The sequence below is a fragment of the Rissa tridactyla genome, chromosome 6 (genome assembly GCF_028500815.1).
Source record: "Rissa tridactyla isolate bRisTri1 chromosome 6, bRisTri1.patW.cur.20221130, whole genome shotgun sequence".
Lineage (NCBI taxonomy): Eukaryota > Metazoa > Chordata > Aves > Charadriiformes > Laridae > Rissa > Rissa tridactyla.
In genome coordinates, this window is record NC_071471.1 from 38275128 (window position 1) to 38290945 (window position 15818).

General features: G+C 39.2%; 1 protein-coding gene across 3 annotated transcripts in view; it reads left to right on the forward strand.

The window, feature by feature from the left end:
• The window catches only part of CTNNA3 (catenin alpha 3), a 533166-nt gene that overhangs the window by 510787 nt on the left and 6561 nt on the right, over nucleotides 1-15818 (forward strand). For all 3 annotated transcript variants that reach the window (XM_054204553.1, XM_054204552.1, XM_054204554.1), the window contains exon 17: nucleotides 3559-3693. In XM_054204553.1, coding sequence (XP_054060528.1) covers nucleotides 3559-3693 — 135 coding nt within the window. The remainder of the gene's footprint in view (nucleotides 1-3558; nucleotides 3694-15818) is intronic.

The window sequence follows — 15818 nt, forward strand, 5'->3', positions numbered from 1 at the left end:
TGATTTCATGTATTTTAAAAAAGTTCTCCTGAAAGTAAAATTGAAAAGGCATCCTTTAAAATGATTAGCTGATAAATATGATCCAAGCAGATGTGCCGAAAAGATCTTCTGATTACAGGATCATCTTACCTAAAAGCTTACACTTAACAAAACAGTTGCTATAAATTACACATTTATACTTAAATAAATATATAAATTTATATAAATAAAATTTATATAAGTGGATTTGCGTGTGACTATACCCAGTATTACTCACCACGAAGACAGGTTCAGATTCTAGAGAAATGCTACTGACTTTGTTAGGAAAGGCATGAAATAAAAGTAACGCAAGAACAGTATTGTTTACAGTCAGAATTTCCTGCAGAATTGATTGTCTTGATCTTTTATGCTACTGCTGTCCAATGGCTTTTTCACTTGGATTGTGAATGTTGGTTTCACTGTTCCTAATCGGTGCATAATTTATCAAATCACTTTGAGGTTTCTGTGGATATTATTTTTATTAGGTAAAACACCACTGCATCTTTTGGATGCAAGTCAGGTCTGATCCTGTTCTTACAGAAACTCTTGTTAACACCCTACTACCTTCAACATGGTATGGGACAGAACCTCTCATAATTTGCCAGGATCCCTGGCTAAGAATGTGAGGCATTAAACTGGTGACGATGAATTGCACGTGGGATGATTAAACTCAGAATTTATTATTTGTCCTTCTGTTGCAGCCTAGTGTTTGGGTTGACTAGCAAGCAAGTATTGCTTGTACCAGATGCTTCGGAGCAGTATGTAGAGGATTCCTCATGGAATATCCTCTCTACAGAGTACATTCCTTTCTAACATCTGTTTTCTGGTTGATTTGGATATGCTATAATGCATGAGGTTTAATGATTTTTTTAATACTTTATCCTGATTAAAGTAGTGTAGATTGTTATTTTTACCCCTGCAAATGCCTCTTCTTTATATTGTGTTGGTCCGCGCCTTGATCATATCATCTCGTAAAGTTTTACGGGTAAAGTACATAAAAATGAGCACACCTGGTCACACAATAGGTTCATTTAGGCCAATATCCTGTGGCTGACAATAGTGAATACATACGGAACTTGGCGAGATAATGGCATGTCTTTCATCATACTTCCACAATATGGTCTCCCAACCTCTAGCAGCCATTCAAGGATTTACTTAACCAAACATATTTTTTATACACTTGCTATATATTAAATAGCCCTTGGTGTTTTTTTCATTAATTTGTCCAGTAATTTTTTTAACCCCTGTAAGGTTTTAGTATAACCATTCTGCAACAAACATTTCTGCAACAAACATTTCTGCAACTTAACAGAGTTAAGAACAATCATCTCATGATAGTTACTTTTAATGGCTTCTTGGTTTTGTATTGGATGAAAGAATACCTGTTTTCATGAAAATCTCTGCTGTCCTTTTCCTCTGTTCTTATCTGCCTTGTAATGGGCAAGAGAGGGGAAAGGTGCACCAAACCTACACAGGGTAGTAAAGCTGTGGGTATACCACAGAGTTGTACAGTTGCATCATTGCATTTCATAAGTCTTTTACTAATAATGCCTAGCATTTGCTTTTTTTGAATGCTACTGAGCACTGAACCGCTGTTTTCATGGAACTATTTTAACTTCATGGTTTTGATCTCGAGTGGCATTTTCCTGGCCTTTAATGCTTATCATCTTTAGCATTCCTAAAATGTTACACATTTCTTCTCTAATGGTATATAATGAAGATAGTAAATGTGACTGGCCTGCCAATGTTACTACATAAAAGAGTTCTATATAATAAGGGTAAAATATTCTTTTCTGTGAACTTGTATAACTGACATTGATACTATCTGAAGTGGATGAGATGCTGTATTGGCACCTTATCTGCCCATCTCTTTGAGTTTTTCCCCTAAGACAAAAATAAATCACAGTGTATGAGGTATCACAAGAGGAATAGAAAAAACTGAGAAGCAAACATCTCATTCCAGGAAATACGCCCTGTCTTGATGTAATTAGTTCTGATGCTTAGAGGGATTATAGTTGCATTTGACTGGAAGTGAAAAAAACAGTGGATATTCCAGTTTTCTAAACAGTCGCTGAGGTACCAGTATTTAAATACTGATTTCTGCCATTCCTAAAGCAGTGTTGAGTAAGGAAGAAACAAAGACATATTTTAATATAGTTTTCCATCATACACTAACACTTCGAAGACACCAAAGATAAAGAAGAGTATTTCAAGAAACTCTTCTGTTTTTCTTCTAAACTATGCCCAAGTACAGAAAACATTTTAGTAATTGATCTAGCAGAACATGAGGTAAGGACTGACATTTAATTCAAATTAATTAATTTTAAATTGTTTGCTTTAATTTCTTTGTTATTCCTTGTTATCGTTTTCTAAGTCTAAAACATGAACTTGTGTGCTTAACAAAACATTTCTATTCTATTGCATAGTCACGAAGAGTAGAATCGTCACCCCCCCATTTTAAACAAGTATCAAGTCCCTTCAATAAAGCCAGTAGTTTAGGTAAAGTATTTAACAAATTATGTAGAGCTGGTGCTTTTTCTGACGCATAGCAGGTTTTGGATTTAAATCATTTTATTAAATTCCATAAAACCAAAGGCTTAATAACTGTACAAAACCATAGATGGTTATTGCCACTGTGGTTGGTAGGAATGTATCTTTTCTTTTTTTTGATATACAAAGCTGAACACAATTTCCTATCAAAACAAAGTGACCATATTTATAATTTAAGTACAGCACAAAGGCTAAAAACTTCTCTGAAAAACTGTAGGGATCTATTTCTTATTTATCACGCTCACTTTTTAGAGCTGTGGTAGTACGATAGGGACTCACCATTCACCTTAAGATCCCTTTATTCTGCCAGAGCAATGAAAAGCAGCTTTAGAACAAACGCGTGCCAGGCCTTAGGTGTCTGGCCTGGTACTCACAGAACAGTATTTCCCCTCCAAGGACTCAAGTATTTGGGGAATTCACAGAAGTGAGGGTAGAACAGTACTATTCTTATAAAAAATGCTGTGTTGTTAAAGGTATTGAAATTGGAGAGCTTTCTGTAGGACAGTCTTACTTCCCACTGATACAGAAGATCCATGGATCAAGTTGAATAAACTCTGGATGGAACATAAAAAACATAGATTGTATTATAAGATAAAGCATAATTTTATATAAATGTTAACATTGCTCTGCATGCATGTTTACATTTGCCCACATAAGTATATAGGTATCTTCTTAAAAAGAAAGCATAACCTCTTAGGAATTGAAGGGAAAATAATTATTCTATACATGAAACAATTTGTTTAGAGAAATTGCTAAGGAAAGCCAGCAGTATAAAATAAAAAGTGAATATGGCGAAGTTTAGGATTATTCTGAGCTTCTCCAATTACCTTGTTAAAAAGCTTCACAAGGAATTACGCAACCTGATAGATCTGCAGTGAAAAGCAAGGCTACATTCCTGTACAATTTGAATACTCCTCAGTGAACTGTTAACCTGATGTCTGAGACAAGTTGCTAAAATGCTTTATTAATTGTTCTTTTCTTAATCTTCAGTGTCCAGACCAGTCGTGCAAACAGGATTTACTGGCTTACCTAGAACAGATCAAGCTATACTCCCATCAGCTCAAAATCTGCAGTCAAGTTAAAGCAGAAATCCAGAACCTAGGTGGAGAGCTTATCATGTCTGCTGTAAGTAGGATGGTATTAATTACTCTGTTAATCAAAATAAATCTTAAATTTGAGTTTTGCTTTCCTGTGCTAGTGAGATGTTCCAGTGTAGTTCTGAATCTCGTTCTATTCCCCACTGTTTTTTTATACTCGCTTAACACAGAGAATCTAAGACAGTGAAGTGTAAGACTGTTGGCTTAAAAGAAACGGCAAGAAATCGCTTGTATTTTTTTTCCTTTTAAATTCTCAAAACATACCATTCTTCACTGTTATTCCAGAGTAATTTGGTTGTAAGAACTGTAACGCATTTTAAGATAGAGGTTCATTTACTTACATATATGGAGTATGCACGTATGTGTGTTTACACACAAAAAGAAATCTCTAGAGATGTACTTCCAGTTCAGAAGGAAACAATGGACATTCTACATCACTACAGAAGTAAAGAAAATTAAGAGCAAGGTGACTTGATTCAGTAGTAGATTTCGTTATTTTGCATTACTTAAAGAGCCATTAGTTCCTTTACAGCTAAGTATGATTAGCCATGGAAAACATACTGTTTGTGATTCTGTGGAACTTTTATGCTCTCTTCCTCAGCACAAATCTGATCACATGCATTCATATAATGTCTTTACTATCACATATTCTTTGATTATTATTGTTATTACCTGTAGCATATGGGATTATGATTTCAACACATAAAATCTGCTAAAAGGTACAAAAAACAGGTAACAAAAGCTTCCCACCCCACATTCTTACTGTTTAAATACTTTAGTCTGGAATATATATATCAGTAGAACTATTAGTACATTTTATGTGGTTTATAAACTAATCAGAAATGAACCCTCTATTGCTGATGTGAGATTTGAAACACTATTTGTAGGATGTTGATGATGGCTATTCAAATGGAAATTCGGAGACCATATTTAAACCTCTGAAACCTACAGACAATTTTGAATTGAACATATACCTTCTGAAGCAAACACTTGTTTTCACTTGGGTTGTAAATTAATCAGGTTTATCATAGAATCATAGAATGGTTTGGGTTGGAAGGGACCTTAGAGACGATCTAGTTCCAAGACCCCTGTCATGGGCAGGGACACCTCCCACCAGACCAGGTTGCTCAAAGCCCCATCCAACCTGGTCTTGAACACCACCAGGGATGGGGCATCCACAGCTTCTCTGGGCAACCTGTGCCAGTGCCTCACCACCCTCAGAGTAAAGAATTTCTTCCTAATACCTAATCTAAATCTCCCCTCTTTCAGTTTGAAACCGGTCCCCCTTGTCCTATCGCTCCACTATCTCATGAAGAGTCCCTCCCCATCTCTCCTATGGGCCCCCTTTAGGTACTGGAAGGCTGCTATAAGGTCTCCTTGGAGCCTTCTCTTCTCCAGGCTGAACAACCCCAACTCCTTCAGCCTGTCCTCAGAGGAGAGGTGCTCCAGCCCTCTGGTCATCTTCTGGATGGCAATTCCAGTGGCCCTCCTCTGGAATTGCTCCAACAGGTCCCTGTCCTTACGTTGAGAGCCCCAGAGCTGGACACAGGACTCCAGGTGGCTTTCTGGGCTGCAGGTGTGTATTGCCAGCTCATGTTGAGCTTCTCATCAACCAGCACCCCCAAGTCCTTCTCCTCAGGGCTGCTCTCAATCCATTCTCCGCCCAGCCTGTATTTGTGCCTGGGATTGCCGTGACCCAGGTGCAGGACCTTGCACTTGGCCTGGTTGAACTTCATGAGGTTTGCGTGGGCCCGCGTCCCAAGCCTGTCCACTTCCTTCTGGATGGCATCCCCTCCCTCCAGCATGTCTTCCACTCCACACAGCTTGGTGTTGTCGGCAAACTTGCTGAGGGTGCACTCAATCCCAGAATTCATGTCGCTGACAAAGATGTTGAACAGCATTGGTCCTAGTACCGATCCCTGGAGGGACACCAGTCCTCCCTGGTCTCCATGTGTCCTGTGTTGTCAATGCTCTCAACTTCCCCACGTTGTCTGTAACCTTCCTCTGATGGTCCAACACAACAGAAATCCATGTATCCCTCTGTGCTTAGAGGCCTTATTTCACTACTTCATTCTCCCGCTCACCTGCACATAAACTGTTCACATCTTCTCAAGTACTAGTGCTTTTTACCCCAACTTCTGTGCTTCTTACATGCTCCCCCTTATCATGATAGATAGATAGATAGACAGACAGATAGAGCAAGCTTTGAATCTGCCATAAACCTCCCCTGAAGTCCAGTACCGCTGTGCAACAAGCAGCAGTGGTGCAGATCCTGACTGTGCAGTCCGTGCGACAGGCTGCTGGCCATCCGCTTTGGAGCCAAGGACTGGGCTCTGTCTGTCTTTCCCTCTCTGGGACTTCTCACTTGGGACTCGTTTTTTACTCTATACAGTGTCTGATTTTGTGATCCTAGTATTTGTTATTTGGCATTTTTGTGTCTCTCTGAAATCTGGAAATCTGACATTAGCTAACTAGTAAGTTAAAAAGATACTGGAGGACTGACAAATGAACAAATGCACAACACAGATAAACCTTACTCGCTTACAAAACTAGTTAAAAGCTACAGCTTCTTGCACATCACAATGTTTATATGATTTGAATTGTAAACTACTTTACTTTGGCAAATTTGGATTCACATGGATCCTTGACCTACAGAAATCTGCATACCACCTGATACATATGATCTATAATTTTCCTGGTCCTGTTTCCATTCCTGAGTGCAACTGATTGGTGGACTGACTGTGAGAAATTTTGGAAGCCTAGTTTGGTTCTTGCTCTTTTTTTCTCCCACTGTAATGATACTCAGTTTTCTCTTTACCATTTTATTATGTCACCTATATGTCAACAGCGGGAAGTACATAACCTTAGTGCAAAAATTTTAATTCTAAAAATGAAAACCCAAACTTAACTTAATTCATAATCCCGGAAGGATGGTGACAGATGTTAACCCTATTTCAAGGAAGGAGGACGAGGATGTATATTGTGTGCATCCAGAAGTTCCAGTTCAGGAAAGCAAATAATTGCTTAACTCAGTCCCAGTTCAATAAACACACTTAAACAGGTGCTTAGCTTGGAGTCACTGGAAATTAAGAACGTGCTTAGAGTCCTGGACAGTTTTGGAAGTGTTTTGTGGAGTTAAGGTGAGATGCTGTAAATTCTGGTTGTTCCTCTGTTAAAGCAATCTTGGAAAATGCTCCAAGGAATGTATTTTTTTTTAAATGTGGGTGATGCTGTTAGGCCTATAAAAGAGAGAAAAACTACCAGCCAGTGTTCCAAGAGATCTCTGCTCTTAAGCAAAGCCTTTTAAAGTCAGTGGAGACATACCTGGTTGGCATCAGTGGCTATAAAACATTTCTATAAAATTAAAAAAATAGTCGCAGTACTCTAAATGTCCACTATTGGGAAGGGGAGGGCATTCATGAGTGACTGTGCTCAACTGTCTCTTTTCAATTAAAATTGTGGTTATGTGAAAATGCAACCAAACCAAACTGTGATGGCTTTCCTATAAGACTTGTCCTAATCTATATGTAAATTAACTATTTGTGTTTGACCTGCTTCAGTTTTTGGAGAATACGGGAATTAAAAATGGGTTGTATGGATAAAGCGGTAGGGCGAGAGGGAGAGAAATTCATTACTTAAATTCATTACTTATACAAAATGACTGATTATTGAACTGCTTTTTTTTTAAAAGCTGGAGCAAATTCTGTCTTTGAAAGTCCATGTGGAGGGCTTTAGAATTTGATCAGGTAGGTTAGCTGGCCTTGGAAAAAGTGACAAACCAAAGAAGTTCTGCGTAAGAAAGCACAGAGGTTCTCTCTCTGTGTCCGTCCTCCCATCCCCCCCAAAAAACCCCAAAACACGCACACACAGGTCTGGGAGCATAGCAAGGAAAAAGCTCTCTAGAAATACGCGGACAGAACATCTGTGCCCTGAGTATCTGTTAAGTATCTGCTCAGGCAGATGAATTTCACTCCTCTAGCCAAAAGCTTTTTTATGGTTTATGCAACACTATTAAATCTTCAGATTTTGCTCATATAAAATCAGTAGCAAAGTTCTTTTTTCAAGCAGTCAGAACTGTAGCTGGAATAGGATTATATTCTCCCCAGTCCTGATCTTCCCTGATTTATCTGTTTATGCTAATAAAGAATGAGAAACAGAAAAAGACATCAGGCATGATTAAGAAAAAAAAAAAAAGAAAGCGTGCCCTTGCAGATAGTAAAGTTTTCATTAAGTAAAAAAATCACGAGTCTCAAAATATCTGAAATTCTATCCTTCCTCTGGATAGTGAAGATCTATAAGAAAAAGTGTACTAGAAAGGGCATTGCTTTATTGCAATTGCTCCATTTTTTGCTTTAACTGTTTCCCTGCGCTTTCTGTCTTCTGGACCCACGTACGTGTGTGCTTGAGATTGAACTACCCGAGTCTTGCTCATCCTTCAGCTGCCTGTTGTTCGCTCCTCGCAGTTCCCTTCTGTTACCTCCTGTGTCCCCCACGTGCTGTGACACGCGTATGCAACCAGAAGAGCTGAGGAGGAAAACCACTCTCCCATGAGAAATTACAAATTTCCACATTCAGATGGTTAATACCAGCTTCCACACTGGCAAGTCAACTTTGCTGTACAAAGTGAGACCAATTGAGCAAAAGCTGTTGCCAGACCTCAAATCCTCAGATAAAAGCACTGCTGTACAGATGCAAGATACCCACCCCACACTTCTCTTCTTCTGACAATAACAACTGTGCACGAGGATCTCGGATTTAAATTGGCCTTGAGGAATTTTAAAGGTTTTTCTCACAAGAAGAGTAGTAGTTCATAAAAAAAAATCCTCTATTGAAGCCTAAAGACGAAGTCAAAGGAAAGAATAGAGGAATGAAGAGCAGAGGATGTACTCCTGTCCTGTCACGTATTTGTAGATCTGTAAAAGAAAGCACTATCTTCTTGAAATAGAGCTAAGTCATAACACCAGTATCATCTTCTGGATGAAGCTATAGAGGAGAAAGTAAAGTAGACATAAAATGGGGTTACAGATTTACCTTATATATTGCTGTGTAACAGCGCTGAGCAATGCTGATAAGGGCACCTGTATCTCTGTCAACAGGAAAATAGATTCTCATCTATAGAAGCACTAAGGAGGTACTGGTGACTGCCAGCATAGTTCAATTCGGGACTTACTCCCGTGACAACAAAGAGCACTATGCATATGAAAAAGTATGTTGCAATCCACAAACTCAGCTCATAGTCACTCACTCTCTATGTCACATTATCTTCTTCAGTTGTTTTTCATCTGTGTCCTCTGTGCCCTTGTCTTCCCTGTAACACTGACAGCCTGCCCTGGAATGTTTCTTACTTAAAATTAATACCCCTGCCGTATCATTAGTGTAGGTTAAATAGGCCAGTTTGCCTGGGGCAGTTGGAATGCTTCTGGGAGTATCCAGCTGACAGTCCTCCTAACTGCTCTCCTCAATTAGTGGCTTTTTGACTTCAGGCCATATAACCTTGTAGTCTCTTTACTGCAGTTAACGTGGACACCGGCCTTTCTCACTGCCCTTCCCTCAGCCCCAGTACCTTCACTCTAGTCAGTGGCACAGCAATGCTCAGAGCCCCAGGTACGCTGGTTACAAAAGGGTGAGGTACAGAAAAAGAGAGGAAGAGATGTGTGAATCATTAGCTTCTAGTGTGCTTCATTCACTGCAGTTTTGTTTTTTCATTCATTAAAAATTCCTTGATCAGTATTTGGTCTTTCATCCTCCCATACATGGCTTAAATTTTTAAATAATGCAGCTAGCATTGCCAGTTTGTAAGCTGCACAAGTGAAAATGTTGAGGATTCAGTAAGTCTTCACTAGGTGTGATTAAACAGGAAATGGACAATTCCTTCTATTAATTAGAATTAATTTGTGCTTCTTCAGGCACAAAATAATGGAGTAACATTTGCAGTATGCAGATTGACAGTAATTGCATTCAGTTATGTAGATAATATGATAATTAATTTACAAGTACTGCACAATGATAGGCTTGCACGTTGACAGCTTGCTTTTTTTCCCAACAGTGGCTTTAAATAAAGAGAATTATATCACAGGGCAGAAAATTAACATATCTTATATGGGAGCATTGCGCGCTCTGACTTCTGCCAGCCAATTCTGTTTTGTGCTATTTATAGTCATTATCTTCTTGTATTTCATTTTATATTGTATTTGGCAAGGGAGCAAAGCTTTTTGGCCTTAAAAAGGAAACAGAAATCTGGAAGAGAGAGTTCTCAGAGCTACAGTATCACAGAATTTGATAAATGGCATAGAAAATATCTGTCAGGTTAGCCAGCCTTACCTGTGTGCTGAAGGCCATTTCACTCTGTTTTTCCTGCAAATGTCTCATTTGATTTATCTTTGACTCTTCCTGTTGGTATCTGGAGAACCACACTTACTTAAAACAGTGACATAAGTCCACTTTTGTGCCAAATGTAGGTGCTTTAATACTTCATGCTTCAATGTTGTATTTAAATGCCTATTACTAACCACGCCAGTTAAATCAAGAGTTGCCTGCACGATATTGCTATGAACATGTTTCAGCTTTGAAGGCTGTACCACAGGTAAAAACACACAGAGTCAAAGCACTAAGCTAGCATGTCGAAAAGTACAAGGTGGGGTATCTGTAGCTGCCACCAGCCCTTTGGCTGACACAGTCCCAATCCTTGGATTGCCATTCCCTAGGAAACTGATTTCTCAGCCAACATGCGAGGGCTGTGGCAGCTGGAAAGCCGCTCAACGCCTTCGCTGCAGTTGGAGGTTTTCAGTTCCTGCCAGAGAGGAGGCACACAGCAAGAGCTGGCATTTTGCCGAACCCTTCTAAAGAGCTGCTCCTTCAGCAGGGGAGGGGATGGGGAGCAGTGCATTCCAGTTCCTTTTAGGGTTTCTGTTTGGGTTTGCTTTTTCCTCCTAAACAAGAAGTCAAACTGGGCAGAACGGCATCCTCGCTGCAGCGCCTGGAGAACTGAAGAATGGGAGCAGAGGGCTGAGGAGCAGGCTGGCAATCATATTGAAATATTGGCTGCTGTAACAGCCCACTTGATTTATTACACGTAGAGTTTGTTCTTCCTAGTTCAGTACCACTGTCCTGCTCGTACTGCTGTGCGACCTTCAGTGAAAAAACGTCTCTTTTGCCTTGGTCTAAGTCCATAGCTGCTGTTCTGACAAAGCTGATGCCTGCGTGTGCCAGAGGCACAGCTACTGCTCCTTGTTCAGCCAGTTTGTTTCTCCTTGCTGGTATTTCTCTATGTCATTGGCAACTTGTAGTTCAGTTTGTTTGAACTAATGGTGGAAGGTCACTTGTTGGGCCTTACACTGTGCATAAAATTAATTCTTTGTCGGTATTTGATTCTGAAAATAACAAAACACTACTTTTCTGAAAGTTGACGTGAACCCCTAAGAGTTGGTGCATTATCTGAACATTTTTTTACTCAGAGTTGACAGAAATGTTTCACTGTTTGTTTTTTTACGCAATAACACCACATTTTTTGCTGCTTTTGCCTGGTGTCTGCTGGTAGGTGTGTGTATAGAAAATGCCTGGCCTTTAGAAGCAAAGCAAGGGATGTGGTTTTTCCTGTTAATTACTTACAGACAGGTCAATTGCTGTTGCATTCTAAACTGCATCTACCAAGAAAAACTCATCTAAAGCAGCACAAAGTATTACTGGTAATGTGCACTACAAGAGAGTTAACTTTTCCTAATAATAATTACTTTGCTAATTAGCAAAATCAGGATGTATTTTATAGTTCTTAGCCTCAGTGCACGTAAAAGATTGTTGCAGCAAACACTCCATTTCTTCACAAACTGAATGAAAACAGCAAGGAAAGGATTTATATTAAAACATTATTCTCTTTTTTTCAAGGACCTGATTTTTAAAACCTAGTGGTTTTTTTGAAAACCTCCCTGCAAGTGAAAGCAGCAGTACTTGGGAGGGCCTGAGCTAACCGCCCGTCTAAGCATATGTTCCATTATGGTGTTTCAGGGAAACAGTTTTACAGTACTTACGTAAGTTGTTTATCATTTAACTTGGACACAGGGCCTGGTCTAATTATAGGACTCAATTTCAGTTCTTTGAATCTTATATAGCCTGAAGCAGGTTCTGGTAATGGTTAGTTATTGAGTTCATTAGATTCAATTTCACCACCTGAAAAACAGGTAAAACGCAGAACAAACCCCGAATACCCTTCAGGTGTATAATGTAATTACTAGACAGACAGACAGACATGGATAACCAATGGAATAGCCACATTTTTAGGAAAATTCAGCTTATTGAAAATAAGCACCACGCAAGTGGTGAGGCAGATTTCCCAACGCCAGTTCCACAGATTGAGATGAAACCTCTTCGATATCCCAAAGGGAGAGCATGGCAAAGCAGAGGTGAGCAAAAGGCAGAGGGAAGTTTCCAGTAATGAGAAAAAAGAATTGCAGTGGCAAGTCTCCCTTTGGTTTATTTTATATATAACCTGTACTGGGATTGAATCCATAATAGGTTTTATGTATCATCTGGCTGTTATATGAAGAGACATGGTAGTTCATGAAATGCTTCCAGCTCTTCAGCTTTTGCCTGTGCTTTCTTGAACACTTATCTTCTGTTATATTTTATATAGCAACCTTAGTAAAAGTACCGTAAAATAATTCGCAACAGCAAATTGTTACACAAAGTAAAAAGTGGGAAGAAAATGAAAAGCAAAATGTAATAGGTACTCCTTACCTTAGATGCAGCACTACTCAGAAGCTCACTGCTCTTCATAGACATTTAAGAAGTAGTTGTCAAAGAAATAGAAATTCAGTCTCAGTCTCTTGGTATAGTGTAACAAAGAAAATGCGCTTCTAGGAGTCTCATTAAACCTAGAGTTTCAATTAAGATAAATTTTTAATAACTGACCTTGTTTCCAAAAGAATTTTAAGTTCAGACTTCAAACATTGATTAAAGAACTGTGTATTTGATATTCAATTCTTAGTTTTCACCTGTATGAAAAATGAACTATAAATAGCACTTGGGAGATGGTAAACAGCCTATTGATAAATCTGTGCTCAAATAGTAAACTTCAGTTCCCTGAAAAAAAAAAAATTAATGCTCCCAGCAGACCAATCCAGAGTATCACAACTGTGGTTGCAGCAGACTTCCACGTTACATATCAAATAATGTTTTGTGAGTATTGTTTTGCATGTCTCTCATAGCTTTGCTCCAGAAGGCAATTGTCTGCCACTTCTTTATATCAAAGAGACAGCATCTGCAAATCTACACAAAGAATATGAACGGGAGACTGACTTATTTACATGCTTGGAGAATAAGGAAATTCTGCATTTGTTTAACTGCTACAGAAACAACTCCTACTGACACATGACAAGGCAAGCATTTCTTAGTACACTGAACAGAAAATACTTTGACCAAAAAAGAGTAATGATTCTCTTAAATAATTCTGAATATTAAATAAAAGTAACAGATGATATCAGTTATATATTCTTAAACTTTATATAGTGATGGATTGCTACTACTGCCAAGACATGAAATTATTTTAGAAAAATTTGAAAAATATGATGCATGTAAACAAATTGAAAACAAAGTTTTGAAAGTAATTTTTTTCTGAATTCCCCTTTCTTCAGCTTTGTTATTCAATGGAGAGTTTGCTTACTTGCACACAGGACTCATTACAGAAGAGGAATGCAAGTGCTGGGGACAAGAGTCGATTTCAGCATGAGCGCTGCCAGACTGGTCTTTGCTGGTGGTGGGTTTGGGTGATTATTGTTTTTTTAAAAAATTACTATCTTCAGTCTGTATCTTCTGTGTTCCACCACAGAATGAAGTTACAGTGGTTATAGAATCCGTCTGTATTCCTTTTGCAATGGAATCAAAGTATTAACGCTCACAGGACAGATGATATATTTAAATAGGGAAAGATATGGTAAGGGATGCTTTTCCTTTAAGGAATTATTGTCTTGACTGACACAGACCTGTGAAACGTGGAGACTGCAACGTTGTGTCACCATGAAAAGTGCCAAAAGAGCAAAAGTGGGAGTCATGTAAAAATAAAACAGCTTTTAGTTTGGAGTTGGTTTGTTTGTTTTGCTAGTGAATCTTTATGTACCACTTGCTACACATCGAAGAGTTTGCAGCTACATCTCTCTAAATGAAATGAACTTAAATGCTCAATGAATATTTTATCAGTCTTTCATTTATGCCAAGTTTCATTTCGTCAGTTTTCTTAGATATGAGACCTTGAAGAGCCTGCTGAATAGCTGAGATAAAAGCATTCACGTGAAGACAGTCCTTGAGTATGTTAGGTTCATAGAAGAACAAGAGATTTACACTAAACTCTGTAATGTTGCTGGCACTGAAGTATAAAAACAGCTGCTCCCTAGAGACAAAAATAATATATAAAATGTATGGCTTGATTCTTACCATGTGTGGTACCTGTCGAAGAACATCTTCTAAAAGCTTCTCCAAAATTTTAAATGCAGTTAAGAAATACCTCCCCCCTGCAATATCCACATTTTCTGTGTAGAAGGAAGACTAGTGTGAGATGCATACCGAAAAGTGAGGGGGAACTGAGGCACTGCAAACAACATGGATAGCCTGAAGGGCAGCATTAAGTCTCCCTGTATTTCAATGCCTATGCAGAGGTGCTGAGCAAAGTAAAACTAACGGTGATCGCTGCCTGTCCCGACATACACCACCTGCCACCACGGTAACCGCAGCAAAACCCTAATTTAGCCTTCATGGTAGATAAGTTCTCTGCTGTTCAGCAGGGAGGCACACAGCAGCTCTTTCTCATATTTTTGTTTTAGGTACCTGTTTCTTCACGCCCCTCTCTGTATCTTGGGACATCTTTTTTAAAAGCGCTTAAATAATATGGCAGAGGTTCAGTTCCTCTGGCATGGCAAGCGGGCAGTGGAATTCAGCCACTCCAGTTTCATACAGTTGTACAATTGGCTTTATAGTTCAGTCTTCACGTTTTTAGCATTTAAAATGATGGAATTGATAGGTGTCCACTCCCTAGATCTCGTGTCAAACTAAAAGGCTAACATGCCATGTATTGGTTTGCAATTAGAACCTCATCAAAATTAAGAGACCCATGAAGCTTATTTATTGTTCATTCTGGTAGATGTATATTATTATATTTTAAGAACTAAAACTACAGTTTTCTTGCCACACAGTGGCACACACAGTGACGTAGTGAAGGAGCTGTGGACTGTTCCACCGCCAAAGGCATTTTGTGAAAGGAGCTACAGGGGCCAGAATGCAGTGAAAACTCTGCAGTTTCCACGGGAGAGGAAAGGCAAGTAGGTTGTTAACTATCTCCTGGAAGGATTCCACTTCATTATCCATATTTCACAGTATAAATTAGAGTCACAAAAAAACCTGAAGTTTTGGAACAACCTTCTGTCCTGTCTGGATGCTGCTTCAAGTTTGTTTGAGAAGTGTTTTCCTTTCCATGCAAACAGATTTATTTTCTCCCCACTCCCGGAGCAGCAGTCACTAGGCAGCCCTGCCCAGCCTGCTGCCCAGCCTGCCGCCCTCCCAGCGTGGCTCTAATGCCAGGCAGCTTTAAAAAAGTGGCAGGATTACAGAGACATTACAGACACTGAAATCACTGAGAAACTTCAGGAAAACACCTGCCCCTTAAGCCCACACACTTTCTGCCACAGAAACAAAACTGTCTTCTTTCGCCCCCTCTGGCACACAGCAGCTTCACAGGGGTGTTACTACACCGCCAGTGCTAGAAAAATGAGTGTGTATGATGCCACCGGTATTTACCACTGGAAAAAAAGATTATTGACAGCTCTTAAGACTCTGTCAGGTACATAGTGTTGTCAGCTGTTGTAGAAAACAACAGATATTAAAAGAGAGGGTTAGTGAGAAAGTGAGAGAGTGTCTGTGTATAATTAGTGCTCCAGTTAGAATGAAAGAAAAAAGAGAGACAACTGAAACTTTGTCTCTTTCTCATTCTAACCAAATAATCTATATTGTGCCAGTCAGTATTCGGCAGTTTGACATTTAGACATGAGTTCATCTGCTAGTGAGCTAATCCTGCACCCCTAGGCAGCCTCCCTAGAAAAAGGGACTGAAGATGTATCTGGGACTGAAGATGTATCAGGAGAGTAATGGCAAGGCCTCTGAGCAGAATACCAT